The sequence below is a fragment of the Gekko japonicus genome, unplaced genomic scaffold (genome assembly GCF_001447785.1).
Source record: "Gekko japonicus isolate JY-2015 unplaced genomic scaffold, Gekko_japonicus_V1.1 scaffold3884, whole genome shotgun sequence".
NCBI classification, from domain to species: Eukaryota; Metazoa; Chordata; class Lepidosauria; order Squamata; family Gekkonidae; genus Gekko; species Gekko japonicus.
The window spans coordinates 34,860-58,136 of record NW_015166549.1 but is presented as its reverse complement, the minus strand read 5'-3'; the positions used below and the strand labels follow the sequence as shown (position 1 = coordinate 58,136).

The 23,277-nt window shown below is 44.9% G+C and overlaps 1 protein-coding gene across 1 annotated transcript in view; it reads right to left on the bottom strand.

Moving 5' to 3' along the window:
* The window catches only part of LOC107111378 (gamma-aminobutyric acid receptor subunit gamma-1-like), a gene marked incomplete at its 5' end in the record, with an annotated part of 73,501 nt that overhangs the window by 31,470 nt on the left and 18,754 nt on the right, over positions 1–23,277 (bottom strand). Inside the window, one exon of the mRNA XM_015412346.1 lies at positions 5,243–5,463. Coding sequence (XP_015267832.1) covers positions 5,243–5,463 — 221 coding nt within the window. The remainder of the gene's footprint in view (positions 1–5,242; positions 5,464–23,277) is intronic.

Genomic DNA, 23,277 nt, shown 5'->3' with positions numbered 1-23,277 from the left:
GTGGGATTTCCCCCCACAGAAGGGTAGAATTATTTTGATAATTCCTTCAGATTTGGTAAACCCTTACATATGAGTGTGACTATCTATTGAAATCCACAACAGACACTGAATTTTGCCACTGTATGAGACAAGGAGGTAAAAAAAACATACAACAGCATCTGCAAAAATCTTACAAAGGCCAGCCATATGGCTGAATAGTAATGTTACTTAGTTTTACTTCTGAGGCAGAAAAGCATCTATGTGTCTACAAAAGAAAGCTATCTCACCTGATGAATGATGAAAATAGATACTTGGAAGTCTAGCAGAGTTCCTCTCATCCATATCCTAAGGGACCATAGCAGAGGCTCTCTCATCCTTACTTTAATAACAAAGCTGTTATCCTCTGTGCACAAGTGTATCGCTTGATTTCATACATGGAAATATGCACATTTTAAGTGTTTGCTTGCCTTTCCCCCCCCCCCCTTTCCTAGAAAATTTCTAGGCAATGAAGTCAACTTGAAATAGTGTGCACATCGTTCCAGTCAGTTAATGAGGCTGAAATGCATCGTTATGACTGAGGCCACAAAACTTATGTGCTGAACTCGGTGGGACCTGTAGCCAAGGAAGCATAGATCGGGCTATGATTTTCACCCATTTCAATGGAGTTTGAAACTCTCAATAACACCTACTCAGAATGTGGAAATGTGGGGTGTGAGGGAAGGAAACAGAGGTGACCATATCATCCAGGTAAAAAATCCTTCCCTCAAACTGCAAGTTGAGCCTATTGGCTATTTATGCAGCAACCATTTAGCAAATATACACATTTCTTCTTAATATGTAGTTTGCAAAGTGTAATATTATATTCAATAAGCTGCCATTGAATGCATAATGTGTATGTTCACAACATAATTGAAATGCTATGTTAAGCTTCGTCCTGGGCTAGGATGCAAATACATCCAATCACATTGCTAGCCCAGGAAGAACCTAACCAATCACTTCTCAGCAAGCTCCCTGAGTGGGAACGTGCGTGACTGGTCCTTATGTATGCAACCTTGTTGGTTGGTAAATGTACAGTAGGCGTGGCTACATTAGCCGGGAGAGTTTAAAAGCAGGACAGCTGCAATGTAAAAGCTGTTCTGGCTATCAGAGGTTGATCCGTGTTGGAGTTATGTTCGAGTTGATGAATAAAGCGGAATCTTTGCTGAATCACTCTCCGACTACTTTGTTAAGCGAGCGACTTAACACAAAGTATACTCCTTTACTCACTGGCTACTCAGATTAGGGCATATTTTTGAAGTTCGGCAGTGCAGACAAAACAACCAGAGGAAGAAACAAACTGCCTGACAACAAAACAGAAGGTTTAGAATTGCCAGCTCTTCCTCCCTTCCTCCTCCTCCTCCCCTTGGCCTCCCCCGGAAAGAGAGTGCCATGGAGGAAGGTCGGCCACTAGAGAGTCATGGAAAGCCAAATAGCCAGAAGTGTTGTCAGATCTTATTATTGCTACTTCAGTCATCATCATTTGAACTTTTGCTTCGTTTTCCCGCATGTTCTCACCTTGGGCAAACCCTGGCCAATGTTTCTTCTTATGCACAAATGTGCAGTGGGCACAAGGCTGAACTTTCCATCTCATCCTGTGGCTTAATGGGTCTACATGCATATGCTAATGTGTAGGTTAACCTCAGGCCAGTGGTCCGCCCTTCCCGTTTGTTTCCATTGCAACTTTCCAATAAGCCATATTGATTTTTCTACCTTGCAACTTAAGCGCTTGTTCTTGCCCTGTCTCCATTTGAGGATTCTTGGGAAGGAGACAGCCAGGGCTTTCTTTGTAGAAAAGGTCCAGCAGGAACTCATTAGCATAATAGGCCACACCCAGAAGCAGAAACTCATTAGCATATTAGGCCACACCCCTGATGGCACTGCTCATTAGCATATTAAGCTGCATTCCCATGTTACCAGAAGTGTGGTCATCCAGCCACACCCACCTTTTGCTTCTTATCCTGTTTACCTTGTTTGTGGTCAAAACCCAGGGCTTTTTTGTAGCAGGAACTCCTTTGCATGTTAGGCCACACACCCCTGATGTAGCCAATTCCAATGAGTTTCTGCTGTTGGGTGTGGCCTGTTATGCTAATGTGTTCCTGCTGGGTGTGGCCAACTTGGGAGCCAGACGGGACTCCGTTCCTGTGCGTTCCTGCCCAAAAATAGCCCTGATGATAACTGAGGTGATTGTAAGGGCCAATATCTGTTTTTAATCTATTGTGAAATAAATACATGCATTTTTGTATATTTGTTCATATGTACTATTTTTTTAATTGACTAACAGTATTATTTGGCCTATATGTTTATGTTTTCTGCACCTTCACATACTTAATTCAATTTGCTTTGGGTTAGGTTCAATTTATTTCCTGTGTGTTCCTGCCCAAAAATAGCCCTGGAGACAGCAGAAACAGAAGCAAGGAACTGGATCTTTGTTTCTGTTCACAGTAGCAGCTTCCTCCTTAGAGATGTTCTTCAAAGGGTCTAGCTGAGATTGTGCTTACAAATGAGTGACACGTGTATGAGAAGGAAAGGGAAAATACAGCTTTGTACATGTGCAAGAAATGGTGTGACGGGCCATGTGCTTATGTGTGTGCATGGAGTACCCATGCATGTTCTTGGCTGCAGTCCACTGGCCAACAAAAAAAATATATAGCAAGATGCTCAAATTATAGTAAGATCCTGAAAGTAATAAACAAGACATTGGACTTGGACTAAAGATAAATAAGCTTCAGTTCTCATTCGGCTACGTAACTCATAGGATGCTCTTGAAGCAGTCACTATGCCTCAGTCAGATCTGCATCACAGAGAAATGGTGAGAACAAAATGCCATAACCTCCGTGTGTACCATTCAGAGCTCCTTGGAGAAAGGGCGGAATAAAAATGTTCCTACAGGTAAGTACAGACTGAACTAAACTAGAACTAGATTCTTTAATATCAGAAGGAAAGGTAGTTGTATTAAAAAATCAACGCAATAGTCACTTTCTATTATTTTCTCAGTGGAAAATGCATTTTCAGAGAGGGTCGGACTACGATCTGGTGGACCCAGGTTCAAATGCCCACTCTGCTATGGAAGCTTGATGGGTGACCTTGGGCCAGTCACACGCTCCACCTAACCTATCTCACAGGGCTGTTGCAAGGATAAAATGGGGCAAAGGAGAATGATGTAAGCAGAGGAGAATGATGCAATGGTCTCTCCATTGAGGAGAAAGGTCAGGTGCAAATGAAGTAAATAAACTCGATTGGGATGGAATTCTAGATGATTGCACTGCTTACATGAGGGGTCCTTCCACCAGGATTTCACATAGATTGGGGGGGGGGGGTGTATAAATGGAGTGTGGAGCTAAAACTTGCCTCCTCCTGACCTTTTTTCAGCCTTTTCCCCTAGAGCCGCTGACTTCACGGATCTAAGCCTGGCTGGAGAAAAATCCTTCAAGCATCAAAGAGTGATACAGGAGGGAGGAGCATAAATGGATAGCAGTTGGCGTGTGTGTGTGTGGGGGGGATTACATCAGCAAAATGGAATCTCCTTAAGGTTTCTCCATAAAATCCTTGAAAGATCTAGGATCCCAAATCAGCAGTTCTCTCACACCTACAGAAATGATCTGATCACCAATCTCACTTCTCAGCTGATGTGTCTGGGTGTATGTTTACTGCCGTGGATCATAGCTGTAGTCTTGGATGCTATTCTTTATCAGGCCCAGAGTACCACCTCCACCTGTATCAGCCAATCCAAGACTTGAGATAAATCTAGAGGGACTTCCTCTGGAAGTCATCCTCAGCAGAGCTAGTGGGAGCCTGTGGAATGCTTTTTTCTCCTAACTTTGAAACTCCCTCCCACAGGAACAGAGGAGAACTTTCTCCTTTAAGGCCTTCTGGAAGTGTGTGAAGACCTGCTTTTTCTGGAGGGCCTTTGCATTAGATCAATAAGAAATGTTGTGGTGAAGGGTGGCACTATTAGTATACAGCATTTTATTGATTATGGTGTTTTATTTTTATCTATTTTATTGGTTGTAACAGTTAGATGCCTGTATTTCTTTGAGTTTTAGACAGGAAGTTTTGCATGACACTACTAACTTATTTGGGGGAGCTGCAGTGGCTCATGTGGTTAAGACACTAAACTGCAGGCTGTGGAAGGTCGGTAGTTCAGCAGTTCAAGACCCGAGTGTGCCGCGTGACAGAGTGAGCTCCCGTCTCTAGTTCCAGCTCCTGCCAACCTAGCAGTTCGAAAGCAAGAAATTGCAAGTAGATAAATAGGTACCACTTCGGTGGGAAGGTAACAGCGTTCCATGCGCCTTGGTGTTTAGTCATGCTGGCCACATGACCACGGAAACGTCTTCGGACAGCGCTGGCTCTTCAGCTTTGAAACGGAGATGAGCACCGCAACCCTAGAGTCGGATTCGACTGGCTTTCGAGCAAGGGGACCTTTACCTTTACCTTTTTTACTAATTTATTTACACTGCTCCCAAATGTAGCAGATCCTAGCCTGTGGTTACAGGAACAAAATCAGAGTTTGTGCACTCCCCTTGCTTCCACACAACATGGGAATAGAAGGCATCCTGGTTCCCAAGAGCTGTGATCTCCAAATTACGTAAAATAAGATAAAGCCTGTTTCTCTTACAAAGATTCCAAATCACGTTTTATTTATAGTCTGTAGGCAAGAGAACATACACAAGTTGTCATTTCATCCAATTCTGATGTCATGGAATTCTGTCAGTTTGGGGGAAACCAGGAAGTCTTTGATATCCTTGCCATGTGAGAGGGGAAAAGGGGGGTGGGGAAGCAGAGAACTAACATGGTGACTTTCTAGACTCATGTTCTTAAGGAAGAAATCATGGTTGGTTGGTTCCATCTGAGTAGACCTGTAGACTGAAATCATAAAGGCCCTTAATTGGAAGTACTTGTCATTGAGATTTACTTCAGAGTCAAAGAAGACGGGGACGGCAAAGGATGAGATGGTTAGACAGTGTCATTGATGCAACGAACATGAAATTGAGCAAACTTCAGAGGACGGCGGAAAACAGGAGGGCCTGGCGTGATCTGGTCCATGGGGTCGCGAAGAGTCAGACTCAACTGTGCGACTGAACAACAAACTATGCACAGGATTGTGCTGAACACCCTGTCACTTTAAAAGAAGCCTGTAAAATTGTCAATTAGCAGCAAACAACAGTACATATAGTATAAAAGATTCAAGCATGCCTTCTTCCAGCTATTTGGGGGCAACTTCTACCTGAGAGTATATAATACTCGTCCATCATTTCTAATGCGTAGCAAGCGGTTTGGAGTCGTGATCCAATGGGCATCTGATTTCCTTGAGTTTCGGAAGAAAGTATCCGGAATCCAGATTTTCCCAACCATATTGCTGTTTAGCATGAGTACTTTCATGGTGCTGTTGAATTTCAGGCGGCTGTCATACCAAGTCTGGGCAAAAATTATGTCTATGGTGTACTCCTAAAAAAAAAACAGAAATGATCATAGCAGCATAAAATATCACAGCACAAAAAGCATATAAAAATAACTACTCCTAAGTTAATAAAAATACTGAAATTCATGTCCAGGATTTGATACTGTCTTTTGAAATCCATCGCAACCAGTTTCAAAGAAACTTTGTGTGACACCTGAATAAAAGATGTTTGAAGCCTACAGAGAATGCAAACGGAGAATTCTCTACAGTCATTCAGTGCAAAGGTTATGTTTTGGAAGCACTGGGAGGGGGAAGAGAGGGAAAGAAAGAAGAACACATCTAGGCAGATGTAGCAAAGGCAAAAATGTTAAGACAAAATCTGGGTTCAGTATTGTAAGTCAGGTCCTGGGTCAAAACAGGTTGAAAGGTATGCCTAGGCTACCCTAACATTGTGCAACTGGAGCTGTTTCAATCTCTGTAGCTAAGAGATGGATGTTGTGCTAACTTAAAGTGGCTCCTCTCTGGCCTACACACTGCTGGGGACCAATGCAGGAAGAGAATGCCCATTTTCTGTTCCGAGTAGGAAAGCATGGGGGGGGAGAGAACCTGCACCCAGAACACTTAAAATACTCAGAAAGGGGGCAAAATGAGTGGATCTGGGATATGTGTTAAATACCCTAGTTCACATGACCATGCTATTCAAGCACTGGGTGAGATCCTATGAGCTTTTTTTACTAGGTTTACCAACCTCGGGGTGGGCTCTGCTATTCTCCCAGAATTACACTTCGTCTCCAGACTACAGAGGTCATTCCCCTGAAGGAAACGGCAGCTTTGCAGAGTGGACTCTGTGACATCTCTGCTCAGATCCTTCCCAACCCTAAACGTCCCCCAGGCACCCCCCCCTAATCTCTGGGAGTTTTCCAAACTGAAGTTAGCAATCCCATTTTCCACTGATGGGAAAGGAAGGAGGGGCTCCCGCCTGGCCACCAAAAAGGGTGGGGCTGGTGATCACGGAACCTGCATGGAGAAAAGACGTTTGGGGTAGGGGTTATAGTAGGGGAGGGGGATAGGATACGGTCGAGTCAAAAAGCTGGCTGGATCGAACCCTATACCTACAGCTATCAAGCAATGGGGATCAGTTGGCGGGGTGCATTTGCCTTTCATTCATTCATGTAGCACCATCAGTGAGTCCAACCTTATCCAGTGACAAGCTCAGTACTTGATAACACTATGCGTGAAACGATCAGAAGTTCCCAACCTTTGAGCAGAAGAATTCTACGCAGACTGGAAAGATCTTAATTTAATTTGCTTTGACAATTATTGAAAAGTTAATGTTATTAGAAGAAAGTTCATTATAAGAAAATAATAGTAGAAGGAAGTGTTACCGGTAGACTATGAATGAAAGATAAGGGGGAAATAATGAAAATTTAAGGAATGGGCTGGAGGTTGGAGCACTGTGGGAAGCCAGAAGGGGTGGGATAATGGGAGAAAGGATGTATAACAATTAGTAATATGTTGTGTATTTGACTTAATAATATATCCTAATAAATTGTTTTTGAAAAGAAAAAAGAAGAAGTTCCCAACCTTTGTACTAGTGAGACTCACAAAGAACTGTGCCAGCCTAACTGATTCAAGAGCTTTCTTCAGTCACTAACGTGCCATCTCGATAGTGTGAAAACTGGACCTCTGATGCTAACCGATTTGGTCCAACCCTCTTTGCCCCAAATGAAACACCAATTAATCATTAAGGGAATGATCCTTCCGGAGGTTTTTTCTGCAGAAACCTCGCTTCACAAACACACAGGTCCCTGGTGCACCAGGGCCCTGGTCTGCATTAAATCGAACGATAATTTAAATAATGATAAGAAACACTTTAAAATTCAAAGGAGCTCGGATGGTACAGGAAATCTTTGGCTTGCTGTCTGCCAGCTGACTGCCGGGCTCAACGCTGAGCTTATCCGTGGCATATTACGGTGAACAGAAGAGTCTCCGGTAATAAAAGGAGGTTTGAGGACTGAGCTTAACCCCAATTGCACTTTGTGTGGAAGACATATTATCTAAAAATGCCAGACAGCTGAATAGTAATGACTAGCAAAATGTCATTATGATGGGAAGGATTGCATTGCAAGAGTACATGTCTATCTCAGAGAGACACGCAATCTCTGCTGGCACCAGGCCACAAAATATGAAGACAGCTTTCGCCCTCATTGCAATGACACAGCCATGCATGTCATGCTCATCTTCTTCCTAGGACTGAATGGTGAGCATCCACTGATGCAGGGGGGGGGGACACTAAAGGTGCACATTTGGGGCTGTTGTAACATTGGGAAGAAAACCAACTCTGTGCCCAATAAGATGTTAGCCCCATCCTGGATACCATTTCCCAGTCATGCTAGAATACTAGGAATGAGGATGCATAGCTAGAGAGATAACATTGGACAAATATCCTGAGTGTTAGAAAGCCAATAGCTAGGGTCTGGGGGTAGCCACGTCTAAAGCATTCAATTAAGTTCCAGACAGTGATCGGTGACATAGGGATAAGCTCGTTAACATCACGAAAAGGCAGCCTTGCGTGAGTACACAGCATGAAGAAAGGCTGCTCGCCCGAGAGAGACTGCAGGGTTGACTAGTGTCTTTTCGGACCACTGGACTATGAAAGATGTTGCACTAACCCCCAGCATGAACACTGTGAAAAATGAACCCCATGATGCACTTAGAGCTGTGGAGAAATACTAGAAGATGGTTTTTAACCCCCAACTGTACACCAAAGAGAAAACTAGTATGGTGTAGTGATTAGAGTGCCAAGCTAAGAGTAAGGAGACTTGGGTTCAAATCTACACCCACGAAGCTTACTAGGTGATCTTCACCCCCCCCCCTCTCCATAGGGTTGTTCGGAGGATAACTTAGAACAGCCATGTATGCCTTCTTGAACTCCTTGGAGGAAAGGTGGGTTAAAGTAAAACCACATGACACAGACCCCCGCTCCCCTGTTCCAATCGACTTACAGCATGGAGGATTTTTTTTTAAAAAAAGAACTTTAATCACAAAAGACTATTCAAACTATCTGAACAAACCAAACATTTCCTCTATGAGGCTGCCCAACAGACACCTGTTATTGTGATATGTTAGCGAACATCAAGCGCGCACACTCTTCTGCATTTAAGAGCCAACAAACAACATCCCTCTGATGCAACAGGTTGGATCAATACTATAAACACCTGCAAAATTACCATCACTGCATTCACTCAGTGGCATTTGAAAAAGCCCGAAATGGGTGACTAGTTCATACAGGAGGATTCACCCATCTATCTTCTTAAAGAATGAGGATGATGGGTGATTTCTAATGTACGAAGGTAGAAGAAATGATTGGGATAGGACCATGGGCTTCCTTTTCAGTTCCCAGTGGTTTCACACACAATCATGTAATATCTGGTTCAGCTGATGCCCTACAATGGAACAGGAGTGGAGGAAAGGAAGAGGAAAAACCTCAGCTCCAGTTCCGTTCTGCTGGATGCGGCACCAAGATATACATGGAAGGAGGATACCTGGTCGACAAAATTAGTATTTCTAGTTAAGCACGGCTCAGACAACATGCATTTAATTTCTGTAGGGGGTGCAGCTCAAAACAGGTTTAGGTGATAAGAAAATATTGTACTAACCAAAACCAACAATTTCATTATTGCACAGTTACCACTGGGGTAAATTGGCCATTTACCAACTGCTGGCTTACATACACCCACACCCACAGTCTGCCAGTTACTTATATTTATTAAAACAAATGGTCATCATGGCTGCACGCCATAGTAAACAAGTACTTCGTAAATGGTAGTGTGTGCACAGTCTGTGGCAGGAATCAATCATAACAGGATTGCAACTGACAAACCGCAGAGCAGGATGGCCTTGGCTGCTGGAGGTACCTCAGGGCCAATGCTCCATGTTCTACTGCAACCAGGGCTATTTTTGGGCAGGAACGCACAGGAACGGAGTTCCGGCTGGCTCCCAAGTTGGCCACGCCCAGCAGGAACTCATTAGCATAACAGGCCACACCCAACAGCAGAAACTCATTAGGATTGGCTACATTAGGGGTGTGTGGCCTAACATGCAAAGGAGTTCCTGCTACAAAAAAGCCCTGGTTTTGACAACAAACAAGGTAAACAGAATAACAAGCAAAAGGTGGGTGTGGCTGGACAACCACACATCTGATAACATGTGGATGCGGCCTAATGTGCTAATGAGCTGTGCTGTTAGGGGTGTGGCCCAATATGCTAATGAGTTCCTGCTGGGCTTTTTCTACAAAAAGAGCCCTGACTGCAACTGTACATAATGGTAAGAGTGGGTGCTGATTCATTATACTTAAGGAAGGGGGGGGGGGAACCTCACTGACTATTCTCTCCTTAAATCTGTTCCCTGGCCATTGTTTTTCTTCTGCTGCTCAAGCTGTAAGGAGACAATCAGCTGACTCTGTTTATTCTGTTCTTTTCCAAACAACATTTAAAAAGATTGCACTGCTTGTCACTAGAGAAAAATTCTCCTGTTGGCCAAGATCTCTGTGTGTGTCTATAGTTTTCTTTATTCCTTAATGGGACATTAAACTTTACAAATTGGTCGCTTCATCTTGGGTGAAGGGGGGGCCTCCACTGGTCAGTAATTGAGTTTCTATTAATTTTAATCTCATGACAAAGGAGATTTATTCAGCTAAATACATTAGGTTGTTGTCCAGAATAAGTAAACACAGTTGCAGCCTTTTTATGATGACTTTGATAAATGATGTATTATTTTGATACTATGATGTATTATTTTGATACTATATGAATAGAAAGCAAATCTTATTTTAGTAGTGAAGTCATACCGAAAGTACTATGGGTGCACTCTAGTGTGACCCCCAACTACAGCATCTGTAATCCAGTTCCATTGAACCTAGTTTCTCTTATTTGTTCCTCCTCCCCATAAACACCCACTTGCAGAGAGCTCACTCCAATTACTCCTGTATTTCATCAGAGGAAGACTCCTTGCTCAACAGAAAGGAATAACTGGATCCAGTCCACAGTGCAAAGGGCCGTTTCAGGAAATCAGTGCCTCCCATATCTTCTTCCAGTCCTCCACATGAACTCACAAAGCTTCTTTATACTGAGTCAGCTTGTCAGTCTATCAGCATCAGTTCTGCCTGCTCTGACGGGCAGTGGCTCTCCAGGGTCTTAGGCAGAGGTCTTTTGCATCACCTTTTACCTGATCCTCTTAACTGGAGAAGCTGGGGGTGGCATACCTGGGATCTTCTCAATGCAAAGCAGATGCTGTACGGCTGAGCCACGGCCCCTCCCAGCTCTCCATGCCTTCGGGTCGTGCAGATTACTCATGCTATGGAAAATAAGGGACTGCCACAGCAGGAGAAAGCTGAACTGAGATATGGAAGCTATACAAGGTCCCTCACCAGCACATGTGTACTAGACAGGGAGGGGGAGAACATAGGAAGGAACGTTTATTCAGCTCAGTGAGAATCCTCCATATGTGAATATGGTATCCACAGTCTTGACCAATGTTCCCTCTAAGCTGTGGAGTCCTGTGAGCAGAAATTCTACTTTGTGAGCTACTGGCATTAAAGGTGTGAGCAGGTAGTTTGGCTGCTGCATAAAATTAGTTTGCTCTGAAGCCATGTTTCCTGAGCTAAGACAAAAATGTGTGAGCTGGAGGCTAAAAAACTGTGAGCTAGCTTACACTAACTCAGCTTAGAGGGAACACTGGTCTTGACTTACTTACCCTGCAGTATGTTTGAACCACATACACACATATGAGCAATATTATTTTATTGGTTTATTGATAATAGTCACCTCAAATGTAGTAAAAAGGTATGTATAAAACAAGAGCAGGTGTAGAAAAATGTGCATTTTTTAAAAAAAAAGATAACATGATATCCACATCCATATTTAGGGCCTCCCCCATACACTCTATATGTGTGTCCAAAGTGCCGTCAAGTCACAGCCAATTTAGGTTGACCCTGTAGGGTTTTCAAGGCATGAGACGCTCAGAGGCGGTTTGCCATTGCCTTCCTCTCATACACTCTACACAGACTTAGTATCCAAGTACTATCCTCTCTGACACAGTCCCTACTTCATATTACCAGAAATGATCTACCTATTACACTGAAACAGGTGGTCGGTTGTATTGGCAGAATTCTGGAGAGTAGAACTATAAGAGGGGTCAGGGAATCATATGTCTGGATGCTCCCCTGCTTGAATTCCATACATACAATAAGCTACCATATAAGGAAAAAAGGATTTAGCAGTGTCTTTCATCTAATGTAGCTTACCGCACAATGGGAGTTTTTCACATGGTGAAGGGTTCCAAAATATGACCCCATAATGGCCCAGCCAGTACTATCTCCGTCACTCTTCTCATTCTTCATAATGCATATTTATTAAAATATGTATCTCCTGTCTTTTGAATTATCTAAGACTACAAGGCAGGTAACAAACTACCGGATTATCACAGATCGTAAGAGAAACCTACGGAAACCCACAAAAATACCAAAATAAATTATGGTAGAATACATCAACAAAATAACCATATAAAGGAGATCAGTCCAGAAACAGAGAGCACTGACAAGAGATAAATCTAACTCCACCACTAAAAAAAAAACCCCAAACCAAACCTCCTCTAAAAAGCAGTGCTTTAGCTTGCTGTTTAGAGACAGAAATGCCATCAGGGAAGAATCAAAGTCAATTTCCGTGAGGAGAGAGGTCCAAAATCACGTAGATGAGTTCTCAGGCTAGCAGCAGACTACTGATAATGCTTTTTCTCCCAACCAATATGCTGATTTAAACCAAGCAAAGCAAAACAAAAACTTCTGAGCAATCTGAAGGTTCATAAATCATTCCATAACACCTTGGCAGCAGAATCAATGGCTAAGAGAAACTAACTAAAGTTAGAACTCTACAGACAAAAGCTACAGAGGTTTCAAACACTGCAGCCAGGATTCCGCACCCACCCCATCAATGTTACTTGATTCTCAGTGGGTAGCTTTGAAAATTATTTTTGAGAGTGGGGCAAATTTTCATGTCTATGCTTTAAAGACTTGTAGAAGCAGCATGATAAAAAGTAGAGACATCACCCTGCCAACAAAAGTCCGCATGGTCAAAGCAATGGTCTTCCCAGTAGTCACGTACGGCTGCAAGAGTTGGACTATAAGGAAGGTCGAGCGCCGAAGAATAGATTCTTTTGAACTATGGTGCTGGAGAAGACTCTTGAGAGTCCCTTGGACTGCAAGAAGATCAAATCAGTCAATCCTAAAAGAAATCAACCCTGACTGTTCCCTGGAAGGCCAGATAATGAAACTGAAGCTCAAATACTTTGGCCACCCAATGAGAAGGGAGCACTCACTGGAGAAGACCCTGATGCTGGGAAAGATTGAAGGTCAAAGAAGACGGGGACGGCAAAGGATGAGATGGTTAGACATTGTCATAGATGCAACGAACATGAAATTGAGCGAACTTCAGAGCATGGCGGAAGACAGGAAGGCCTGGCGGGATCTGGTCCGTGGGGTCACGAAGAGTCGGACTCGACTGTGCGACTGAACAACAACAAAAGATATTGAGATACAAGAAGTCTTGCTTCTGGTAGATGTTCCACTTTGTGGTGGGGGATGTCTACTAATGGTGTTTTGGCTGAGTACTTCTCTAGCTTGACTATCCCTGAGCATCGGAGGGCATTTATGTTAGCACGTTTTAATGTTCTTCCTTCTGCTGTACTGTACGGGAGGTTTTAAAAAATTCCATACTCCTCTAGGCTTTGTTCTTGCGGTCTGGGGGAGATAGAAAGTACTGAACATGTTCTCCTGCATTGTATATTTTACTGTGATATTCGCACCATATTTCTAGAACCTCTGCTACAAATTCGCGAGGGTCAATCTGATGTTTGCAAGACGGTTTTTCTACTATCTTCCCATAACTCTGAGATCACTGATTTGGTGGCTAAATTTCTATGTTGTGCCATTAAGAGGAGACGAATGTTTCAACTCCAACAATGAAGGTTGTACTTTTATCTCTTGATGATGTATGTTTTGTTGCGATGCCAATAAAAGTAGCTAATGATGATGATATCTATGCTTTAATTCAATACCTTTGTCTCTGTATAACTGTACAGAATTTGAATTGGTTATCTGAAACTGTATGGTTTTAAAGTTAGATATATAGATAAATGGGAAAATACAAGTGAAGATTTGCCACACAGTCATGCCATCGACATGGAAACAATCCCTCTGTAGTGCCCGCTGATATACCAAGGAGCAGTCAAACACAGATTTACACCCAATGAGAACTCCAGGGAAAGTGCTGCTTCATATTAAAATTGTCTTCACCACAAAGGTAGATACCATAGACAATAAGCTTCCTATATGGATGTTTTCTCACTGTAGTAAGTAGAACAGCTAAGCAACTCTTTCATTCCCTTGCCTTCTCACTTGTATGTAACTGAAAAGTGCCCTAAGAAGTCCAACGGGGTCACTTTTAATGAGGGCCTTTCTAGAAAACGAAGGGATCGGCAAAAAAAAAAAAAAAGTTCAAAGTGATGGATGAGAAGATTCCCATCTCCCCAAGATGCTTGGAGCTTGAAGCCGGGATAACAGAAGCTCAGACAGAATGCTTATTACAGACCAGGAAAGGTACGATCAAGGTGATGCCAGTGCAGTTAACGAGCAGAGTCAAGGAACTACAAAAAGCACAAAAGATTCTTTTAGAAAACGGAGGCCTTGGCCAGGTAAGAAAATTTTTTAAAAGGAGCACAAACTCTGAAAAGCATTCACGTAAGTCAACAATGAGGCAATCAAAAGAAAAAGAATTTGAGAAGCCTACTGCTAGGAACACGAAGATAATGGATTGGATCCTATGAGCTGCAAGCAGGAGCCATTCACAACGGTGGCTTTCCCTGCCTTTTCCTTCCCCCAGTAGCCCCCTAAGATCCATAAAAACCAGTTCTGCAGTTCAAGGGAGCCTCAATGTATGGAGAATGGTAAAGACTAGTAAAGGTACAAAATCAACCCTACTCCTTCTGGCCCAAACTTGCTCCATCACGTTTCCTCATGGAAAAGGTAGGTGAGGATGCTTTCTCCCAATTCCCCTTTCTTGCAGCATCTATGGCATTGTACCCTGCTGAGGTCCCTCCTCAGGCTGTACCTCCAAATTTCCATGAATCTCCCAACCTAGACCTGCCAACCTTAAATTCCTCACGGAATTCTGTCCACATTTTCCAGGGGTCTGAGGGAGCTGATGCTGTAAGGAAGGTGGGGGGAAACTTCCATGAGCACAACTTACACACCTAGGGTTGCCAAGTCGTTCTTACTCACCGGCAGGGGAGCGTTGGTTCGCTCCGGGAGCTGCTGCGGTACACACGCGCGCCGCCAGAACGTCACAGGAAGTGACACACGACGTAGAGCACGTTGGGGGCGTGGCCCAGATTGTCGGGGGGAAATCATATGGTTCCCTCGACGATCTGGGCCACGCCCCCAACGTGCTCTATGCCGTACGTCACCTCCGGTGACGCAGCTTTGGGGGGCGGAGTTCCCCCCGGGGCCCGATTCTGCCGCGGCGGAAATCGGGCCTCCAAAACGGGGGTTTCTCCGCCCCCCGCCCCCACTTGGCAGCCCTATACACACCATATGTAGGATCCAACCCCATGAAGATACATAATGAAGAAGTAATTGTCGTGCTCCGTGTCGCCCCCAGGCCTGGGCAATCCCGTCGCCGTGTTGAGGAAGAACCCCGGAGGAAGCAAACGCCTCAGATGTGGAAGGGCTGGGGGTTGCGTCACACCCCAGTCACCTTCCTCAGATAGATAGCCTCTCCTGTTTCTCTCTCGATGGGCTGGGCGATCGTCTCTGTAATCCTCCCTTCTCAAGAGAGAAGGGAGAGGGATGGCTGTGGGTGTTGGGGGTGGGGCTTCCCCCGCTGGCCATATGGCCGGTGGTGGGTAGAACCCCCCCAAAAAACAGGGGACCCCTGGAAAACCGGGGGGGGGTTGGCAACCCTAACTGAAACTCATAATGATCCAGCTTGGATTATGACTTTACATAGTCCATAAAGTTCAAAGGAATTATGGTTGTGACAAACAGCTCAATGAAAATGTCAAGTGAATGTGCAGCGATGGTTAAAAAGAGAAAGTACACACTGGGGATTACTATAAAAGAGGGTGAAAACAAAACTGCCGGCATTATAATGCTGACATATCATATGATCTGTTGAGCATTTAACAAACTTTAGTGGAAGCACTTTAGCTGTGGCATTCCCTTGAAAAGTAAGATCCAGTGACAGTTACTCATGCTTTGATCACCTCCACCTTAAATTATTTACATGTTTTATACGCACACCAACTACATGGGGCTGCCCATGCTTTAAAAACTGTCGGAGCTGCCAAATCTTTTTCTAGAGACAATCCACGATGCTGGTGGTTGCTCTGAAAGCCCTAACCCCCCTGAAACCAGAATATTTAAATTGATCAACTGCTGCCATCTGAGCCTGCCCACCAATTAAGATAGCCAGAGGCCTTGCTTTGTTTACTACCACTTTCAGCTCCTGGCTCCTCCCCGCTCGCCAGCTGCAGTGCAGCCCTAAATGCTCTACCTTGTGAGGCTGAATACCCATTGGCTGGTGCAGCAGACCCCCTGGTCCTCCTAGATGACAGTGGTGGTAGCTCCAGCTTTCTCCTCAACCCACTTCTGGCTCATGGGGACGTTCCTGTACTTCTGTAGACAACGACAGCAAAGTTCGAGTCCAGTGGCACCTTTATGACCAACAAAGTTCTGTTCAAGGTATGAGCATTTATGTGCACACACACACACACTTCCTCAGATACACTGAAATGGAAGTTAACAGTCCATACATATAGTAGGGTTGCCATCCACCCGATGGAGGCAGGGTTCCCCAATCCACTACCAGCTGACTGTCTGGCGGGGGAGCCCCCACCCCCAAAGAGACCCGTTGCGCCCAATGTGCCTGGCGCAATGACATCACCCAGAGGTGACATCATCACACCAGGCACATTGCGTGGGAGATGCTCTAGCATTTGGCTAAAAACTCTATGGCATGTGCCAAAAGATCCAGGAACCCAGGCGGAAGCCCCCTGCCGGCAGCCAGGTAAGACCTGGCAACTTGAACATATAGGCAGAGAGAGAACAGCAAACTAGCATACGATATAATGAAGATGTTTTAACTGAGGAAGTGTGCATGCAAATAAAAGCTCATACCTTAAAGGTGTCGTTGGACTCAAACTTTGTTCTGCTGCTTCAGCCCAAATGGCTGCTCATCTTTGTGTAGACAATACACCTCTTCGAGGAGGGGATGCTTTAACCCCCCCTCCTTATTTTTGAGTTGCCACCAGTCTGCGAACAACACTAACTCACAGTTCCAGCAAATTCCAGGGAGACTGTGAAAACCATGAACAAGTGCATCAAGGCAGTTTTGGGGTGGATGAGGGCTAAAACTAAAACCTCACCTTGACAAAACAGAAGTGCTACTGGAGGGGAAAGGGACTGACATAGGAACTTGGAGATCTCCTGTTCTGGATGGGGTAGCACTCACCCTACAGGAGCAGGTGCATAGTTTGGAGATGCTGCTAGACCTCGGCCTCTTGTTGGATAAACAGATGGCAGTAGTGGCCAGGGATGCCTTCCACTAGCTTCGGCCAGTAAACTAATTGTGGTCCTTCCTGGGCAGGAAAGATCTAAGCACTGTGGCACATACAATGGTAACAACCAGGGGTCGTTTCATAGAAAAAGAGCTAGGGGAACTCATTAGCATAACTCATTAGCATATGCCACACCCCCTGACATCACCGGAAGTGTGTCATAAGGCCACACACCCCGCCCCCAATAGCCCCGGCGGAGGAAGCAACTTACCCTCCCTCTTCTCCTGCCTCCTCCTGGCTGAATGAGGGCCGGAAGCGGGGCGGCCGGAAGCAGGGGGCGGGACTTCGTCATGTGCCCCGCTCCCCGTACCTCACCCCGGGGAACTGCGATCCCCCACGATCCCCCCCCAAATGACCTCTGGTAACAACTAGATTATATTACTGTAATGCACTCTATGTTGGGCTGCCCTTGAATACAATTTGGAAGCTATGGTTGTTTGCTTTCCTCTACTTTTTTGTTGTTTGGCCTCCCCCCACTAACTGTTACTGGCCCTCCTCCCTGGTTGTGTTATTATGTTTGTGTGTTTATAATTGTCTATTTTTTATATACATGCAGGGCTATTTTTGGGCAGGAACGCACAGGAACGGAGTTCCGGCTGGCTTCCAAGTTGGCCACACCCAGCAGGAACTCATTAGCATAACAGGCCACACCCAACAGCAGAAACTCATTAGGATTGGCTACATTAGGGGTGTGTGGCCTAACATGCAAAGGAGTTCCTGCTACAAAAAAAGCCCTGGGTTTTGACAACAAACAAGGTAAACAGAATAAGAAGCAAAAGGTGGGTGAGGCTGGATGAGCACACTTCTGGTAACATGGGGGAGTGGCCTAATATGCCAATGAGCCGTGCTATCAGGGGTGTGGCCTAATATGCTAGAGAGTTTCTGCTGTTGGGTGCGGCCTATTATGCTAATGAGTTCCTGCTGGGCTTTTTCTACAAAAAAAGCCCTGTATACATGTATATGCTGTTTTAATATCTTGATGTTTTAATGTTGAAAAGTTTGACTGCTTTGATGTTTGCTGCCTTGGGGACCCCCTATTTGGGTAGAAAGGTGGCACAGAAAATTTTAAACAAATTCAGAATGGGACCGTGCAAACAGAAGGTTGGACAATGCAGTTAGGAACATCCTCAATAGCTGGTTACCTAAGATGGGGACCACCAGTCTTAGGTCACTGCTCTCACTTCAAAAACGATGTTTACAGAATGGAACAGGTGCAGAGGAGAGCAACCAGGATGTTTGAGGGCCTGGAGACCAAGTCCTATGAAGAAAGGCTGAGAGACTTGGGAAGGTTCAGTCTGGAGAAGAGGAGGTGTGGGGTGGGGGGAAATGATTGCTCTGTATTTGAAGGGCTGTCACTTAGAGGAGGGCAGGGAGCTGTTCCTGTTGGCAGCAGAGGAGAGGACTCACAATAATGGGTTTAAATTAAGGGCCGGGGAAGGTACCAGCTGGATATTACGGAAAACTTCTTTACAGTAAGAGTTGTGCGACAGTGGGAATCAGCTTCACAGGGAGGTGGTGAGCTCCCCCTCACTAGCAGTCTTTAAGCAGCGGCTGGACAAGCACTTGTCAGGGATGCTCTAGGCTGATCCTGCATTGAGCAGGGGGTTGGATCATTATGGCCTGTATGACCCCTTCTAACTCTGTGATTCTATGATTCTGCGTCCCCAACTGCACCCTTTACTTCTGCCCATCTAAAGGAATCATGCAAACCGTTACTCACATGGAGAAAAGCAAAGTGCTGAGCCTGAAGTCTTATGATGAAGGTCAAAACCTACTCTCCCCCCTTGATGGTGGATGGGCCAGCCCTGACAGACAGAGGGCCTGCAGAGGACCACATTGAGTATCTATACAGAAAGGCCAAAGAAACTGCAGCCCCCAGAAATCCTCACAACATACAAGCCTTTATGGCCATTGTGCTAGTAAAAATAAGCAAACGTTCTATGCTAGAATTGATCCACACTATGCTTTTCATATCGCCATCCAGAGCTTTTTCTATGGCAATGTTTGATTTTCCAGTTTGATTCATGGTGCGATGTACCAATGTTGAAAAGGATGCAGGTCATGAACTAAATATTAAGCCACAAAACCCAATGCCTTGGTTGAGTGACAGCACTACATTTTACTACACCTGAAGACCGTCTTCTTGACTCACACACGACACAAGCACTCTGATCTGCGGTTAAAAAAACACTTCACCCCAGGTATTTGTGCACAAATTTACCACTTTGCAAAATGAATGTGGGGAAATGCACTCTGTAAACACTCAGAGGCTAGCCACAAGCTGACTTTACAGGCAGTTCAGTTGAAATAACCTGTTTGTTTTTTCTTTTGAGTTTCAGTCACCAGGGTAACAGGCTGTTAATTCTTATGCTAACAGATGCAGCCCAAAAGACAAGAGGGCTCTGGGCAAATATACCTGAAGGCGGACATACAGCAATACAAACAAGCAGAATTTTCTACCTAGTAATTTTCCACTAAGAGTAGTCTGTGGATTACTCAGAGAATCCTGGTCTTCTCTGTGAGAGAGATGCAGAGACATTTTTGAATCAGACACACAGGGAGACATTCAGGGGACACCAAGGTACAAAGAGCACATGGCCATATGGGAAAAGTCCTTAAAGGAGCTGGCTGTAGGTGATGTGAAAAAGTTAACACAACATGAACAGAACTAGAACTGAAAGCTGGAGCCACTGAGAATATTCTGCCTACTTCCTAAATTTCCATCATAAGGAAATTTTAGACCTAGGCTCAGAGAATGGGTGCTCAGTGGTTGTGAGGGGCCATGGCTCAGTGGAAGATCATCTACTTGGCATGCAGAAGGTTCCAGGTTCAATCCCCGGCATTTCCAGTTGAAGGATCTGGCTGTAGGTAATGTGAAAAACCTCTGCCTGAGTCCCTGGAGAGCTGCTGCCAGTCTAAGGGGACAACAGTTACCTTGATGGGCTGATTCAGTATAAGGCAACTTTCTTGTATTCAGTGGTATGCGTTTGTTTTCTATAACCAGTGACTGCTTACACAAACAACTGAAGATATAGTCCTGACCTGGATAGTCGAGGCCAATGTTCCCTCTAAACTGTGGAGTCTTGGGAGCAAAAATTATACTTTGTGAGCTACTGGTATTAAAGCTGTGAGCGGGCAATTTGGCTGCTGCATAAATTAGCTTGCTCTGGAGCCCTCCTTCCTGAGCTAATACAAAAATGTGTGAGCCGGAGGCCCAAAAATTGTGAGCTAGCTCACACTAACTCAGCTTAGAGGGAACACTGGTCGAGACTAGCTGATCCCGTCAGATCTCGGAAACTAAGCAGGGTCGGCCTTGGCTAGTATTTGGAAGGGAGACCTCCAAGGAATACCAGGGTCATGACACAGAGGCAGGCAATGGCAAACCGCCTCTGAAACATCTCTTGCCTTAAAAACAAGTCTAGCTTGCCACCTAGTGGTGCATAACACTAAAAGAGCTAGAATGTCTGCTGCCAAACCAAGTACAATACCTTTTCAGATGATATTAGGATCTCCTGGCTATTCTACAATGCCCTACAATAATAATAACTATTATTTGAAAATGGTTATGTGGGGGGGGGGTTGTTTTTGTTTGGGGTGGGGTGTTTGTTTTGCTGTGCACCCATATAAAGCCTAAAATTGGCTCACATGCATCAAGTCCAGAATATACCTGCTTAACTTTAGAGTCCAATAACACCTTAAAAACCAACAAAGTTTTCCAGGGTATAAGTTTTTGTGAGTCAAAGCTCATTTAATCTGCTCTCTGATCAAGTGAGCTTTGGCTCAAAAAAGTTTATACTTCGTAACATTTTGTTGGTGTTTAAGGTTCTACCAGACTCAAATTTTGTTCTACTACTGAAGACTACTTCTAAGACGCTGAGCTGCAGACTGGAAGGTCTATAGCTCGGCAGTTTGAGACCCTAGTGCTGTGTGACGGAGTGAGCCCCTATCTCTGGCCCCAGCTCCTGCCAACCTAGCAGTTTGAAAACAAGAAATTGCAAGTAGATAAATAGGTACCGCTTCGGTGGGAAGGTAACAGTGTTCCGTGCGCCTCGGTGTTTAGTCATGCCGGCCACATGACCACGGAAATGTCCTCAGACAGCGCTGGCTCTTTGGCTTTGAAACGGAGATGAGCACCGCCCCCTATTTATTTATTTATTTATTGTCAGATTTGTGCCCCACCCTCCCTGCAAAGCAGGCTCAGAGTCGGATTCGACTGGCTTTCGAGCAAAGGAAACTTTTACCTTTATTGAAGACTAACATGCCAAGTCCAACTGAAAGTGGAAAAAAGAGAATAAACGTAATCCAAAACAAATTGAATGAACCCAGTAGTGACAGACTTCACGTTCCTGGGATCCCAAATCACTGCAGACTGTGACTGCAGCCATGAAATTAAAAGACGCCTGCTACTTGGGAGGAAAGCGATGGCGAACCTAAACAGCCTGATAAAAAGTAGAGACATCACCCTGCCAACAAAAATACGCATGGTCCAAGCAATGGTATTCCCAGTAGTCATGTATGGCTGCGAGAGTTGGACTATAAGGAAGGCCGAGCGCCGAAGAATAGATTCTTTTGAACTATGGTGCTGGAGAAGACTCTTGAGAGTCCCTTGGACTGCAAGAAGATCAAATCAGTCAATCCTAAAAGAAATCAACCCTGACTGTTCCCTGGAAGACCAGATAATGAAAATGAAGCTCAAATACTTTGGCCACCAAATGAGAAGGGAGCACTCACTGGAGAAGACCCCGATGCTGGGAAAGATTGAAGGTCAAAGAAGACGGGGACGGCAAAGGATGAGATGGTTGGACAGTGTCATCGATGCAACGAACATGAAACTGAGCAAACTTCAGAGGACAGCGGATGATAGGAGGGCCTGGCGGGATCTAGTCCATGGGGTCGCGAAGAGTCGGACTCGACTGAGCGACTGAACAACAACAACAAATGTGGGAGTGGCCCCAAAGGGTAGGGAAGTCAGGCATTTGTCAAGGCCTCAATACTACCCAGAAACCTCATAGCCTAATGACACTGGTAGTCCCATGTTGAACTAAACAGAAAATAGCCAGAGGCAGGTTGAGAAAATTCTCTGCTTGCATTATCTGCTTCTCCTCGGTTAAGAGGGCTTAACCACCACAGGTAACTTCCCACAAGGCCCCCACAAAATCCTAAAGCTTGTGGTCTGTAACAGCTAATAAACAATTTGTGATACCCTCCAGTGATGTAATATAATTTTATACCAGGTTAAATTTAGGGTTCATGCTATAAAGAGATGTCTAATTTAGGAAGTGATAAGTAACTGAGATGTACAAGTACCTCATGTTGTCATTATCATGTGCAGGCCTCATTAGACATAAATTACAATGACCTTCAGTTGTACCACAGCCACCTACAGCATAAGGACGTTCTACATTCCTGTCAACTTTATTAATGAAGTTCATATGAACCTTGCTTAACAAGATTTTTTTAAACAAAAATGTTTTCTTCGAAGTCTGAAGATCTTGTAAGCAGTAGATGGGCATGCCCCCAAGGTGGGGATCATTTATGAGGCCAGTGTGACCAACAAGAGTCTCCGTGTTACTCTACTGGTTAACTTCATTGCCACTTGGATTTATTTGCCATGTGATATGCAAGGGATCAGCTCAGGGAAACCAAAACTTGGATCCTGTGATGTCATTCCACTTGTACAGAGAAACATGAATCTTACATGGATCTTAGTGAATAAAACCCTTGGTCTATCAAAGGTCAGTATTGTCTACTCAGTGTGGTAGTGCCTCTCCAGGGTCTCACAAAACTAACCGGGAAGGGAAAGTATAGATCTACAATTGAAACGGTAAAAATCTCCTCCCAAAACTTTCAAAGACAAGTGATGATGCTCATAGAAATATATTAAATACAAGAAGGGGGACCCGTGATACTCGTGGAGGGGGGAGAAGCTCCACGGGAGGAGAAGGAAGCAGCCGCAGTTGAGCCTTCTCTCCTGCCCCCCGTCCCCGGCACCCACAGCAAGGCCCTGCACCCCCTCCAAGCCTTCTCCTTCCCCCCCCAGCACCGGCGGCGAGGCCTAAACTCAGCCTGCCAACTTTCTCCCTCTCTCCCCCCCGGGGGCGGCGGCGGCGAGGCCTGGCCAGACCACCAAGCTTTCTCCCCCCCCCAAGCAGCAGTGGTGGCGGCGAGGCCTGAGCTTGGCCCGCCAAACT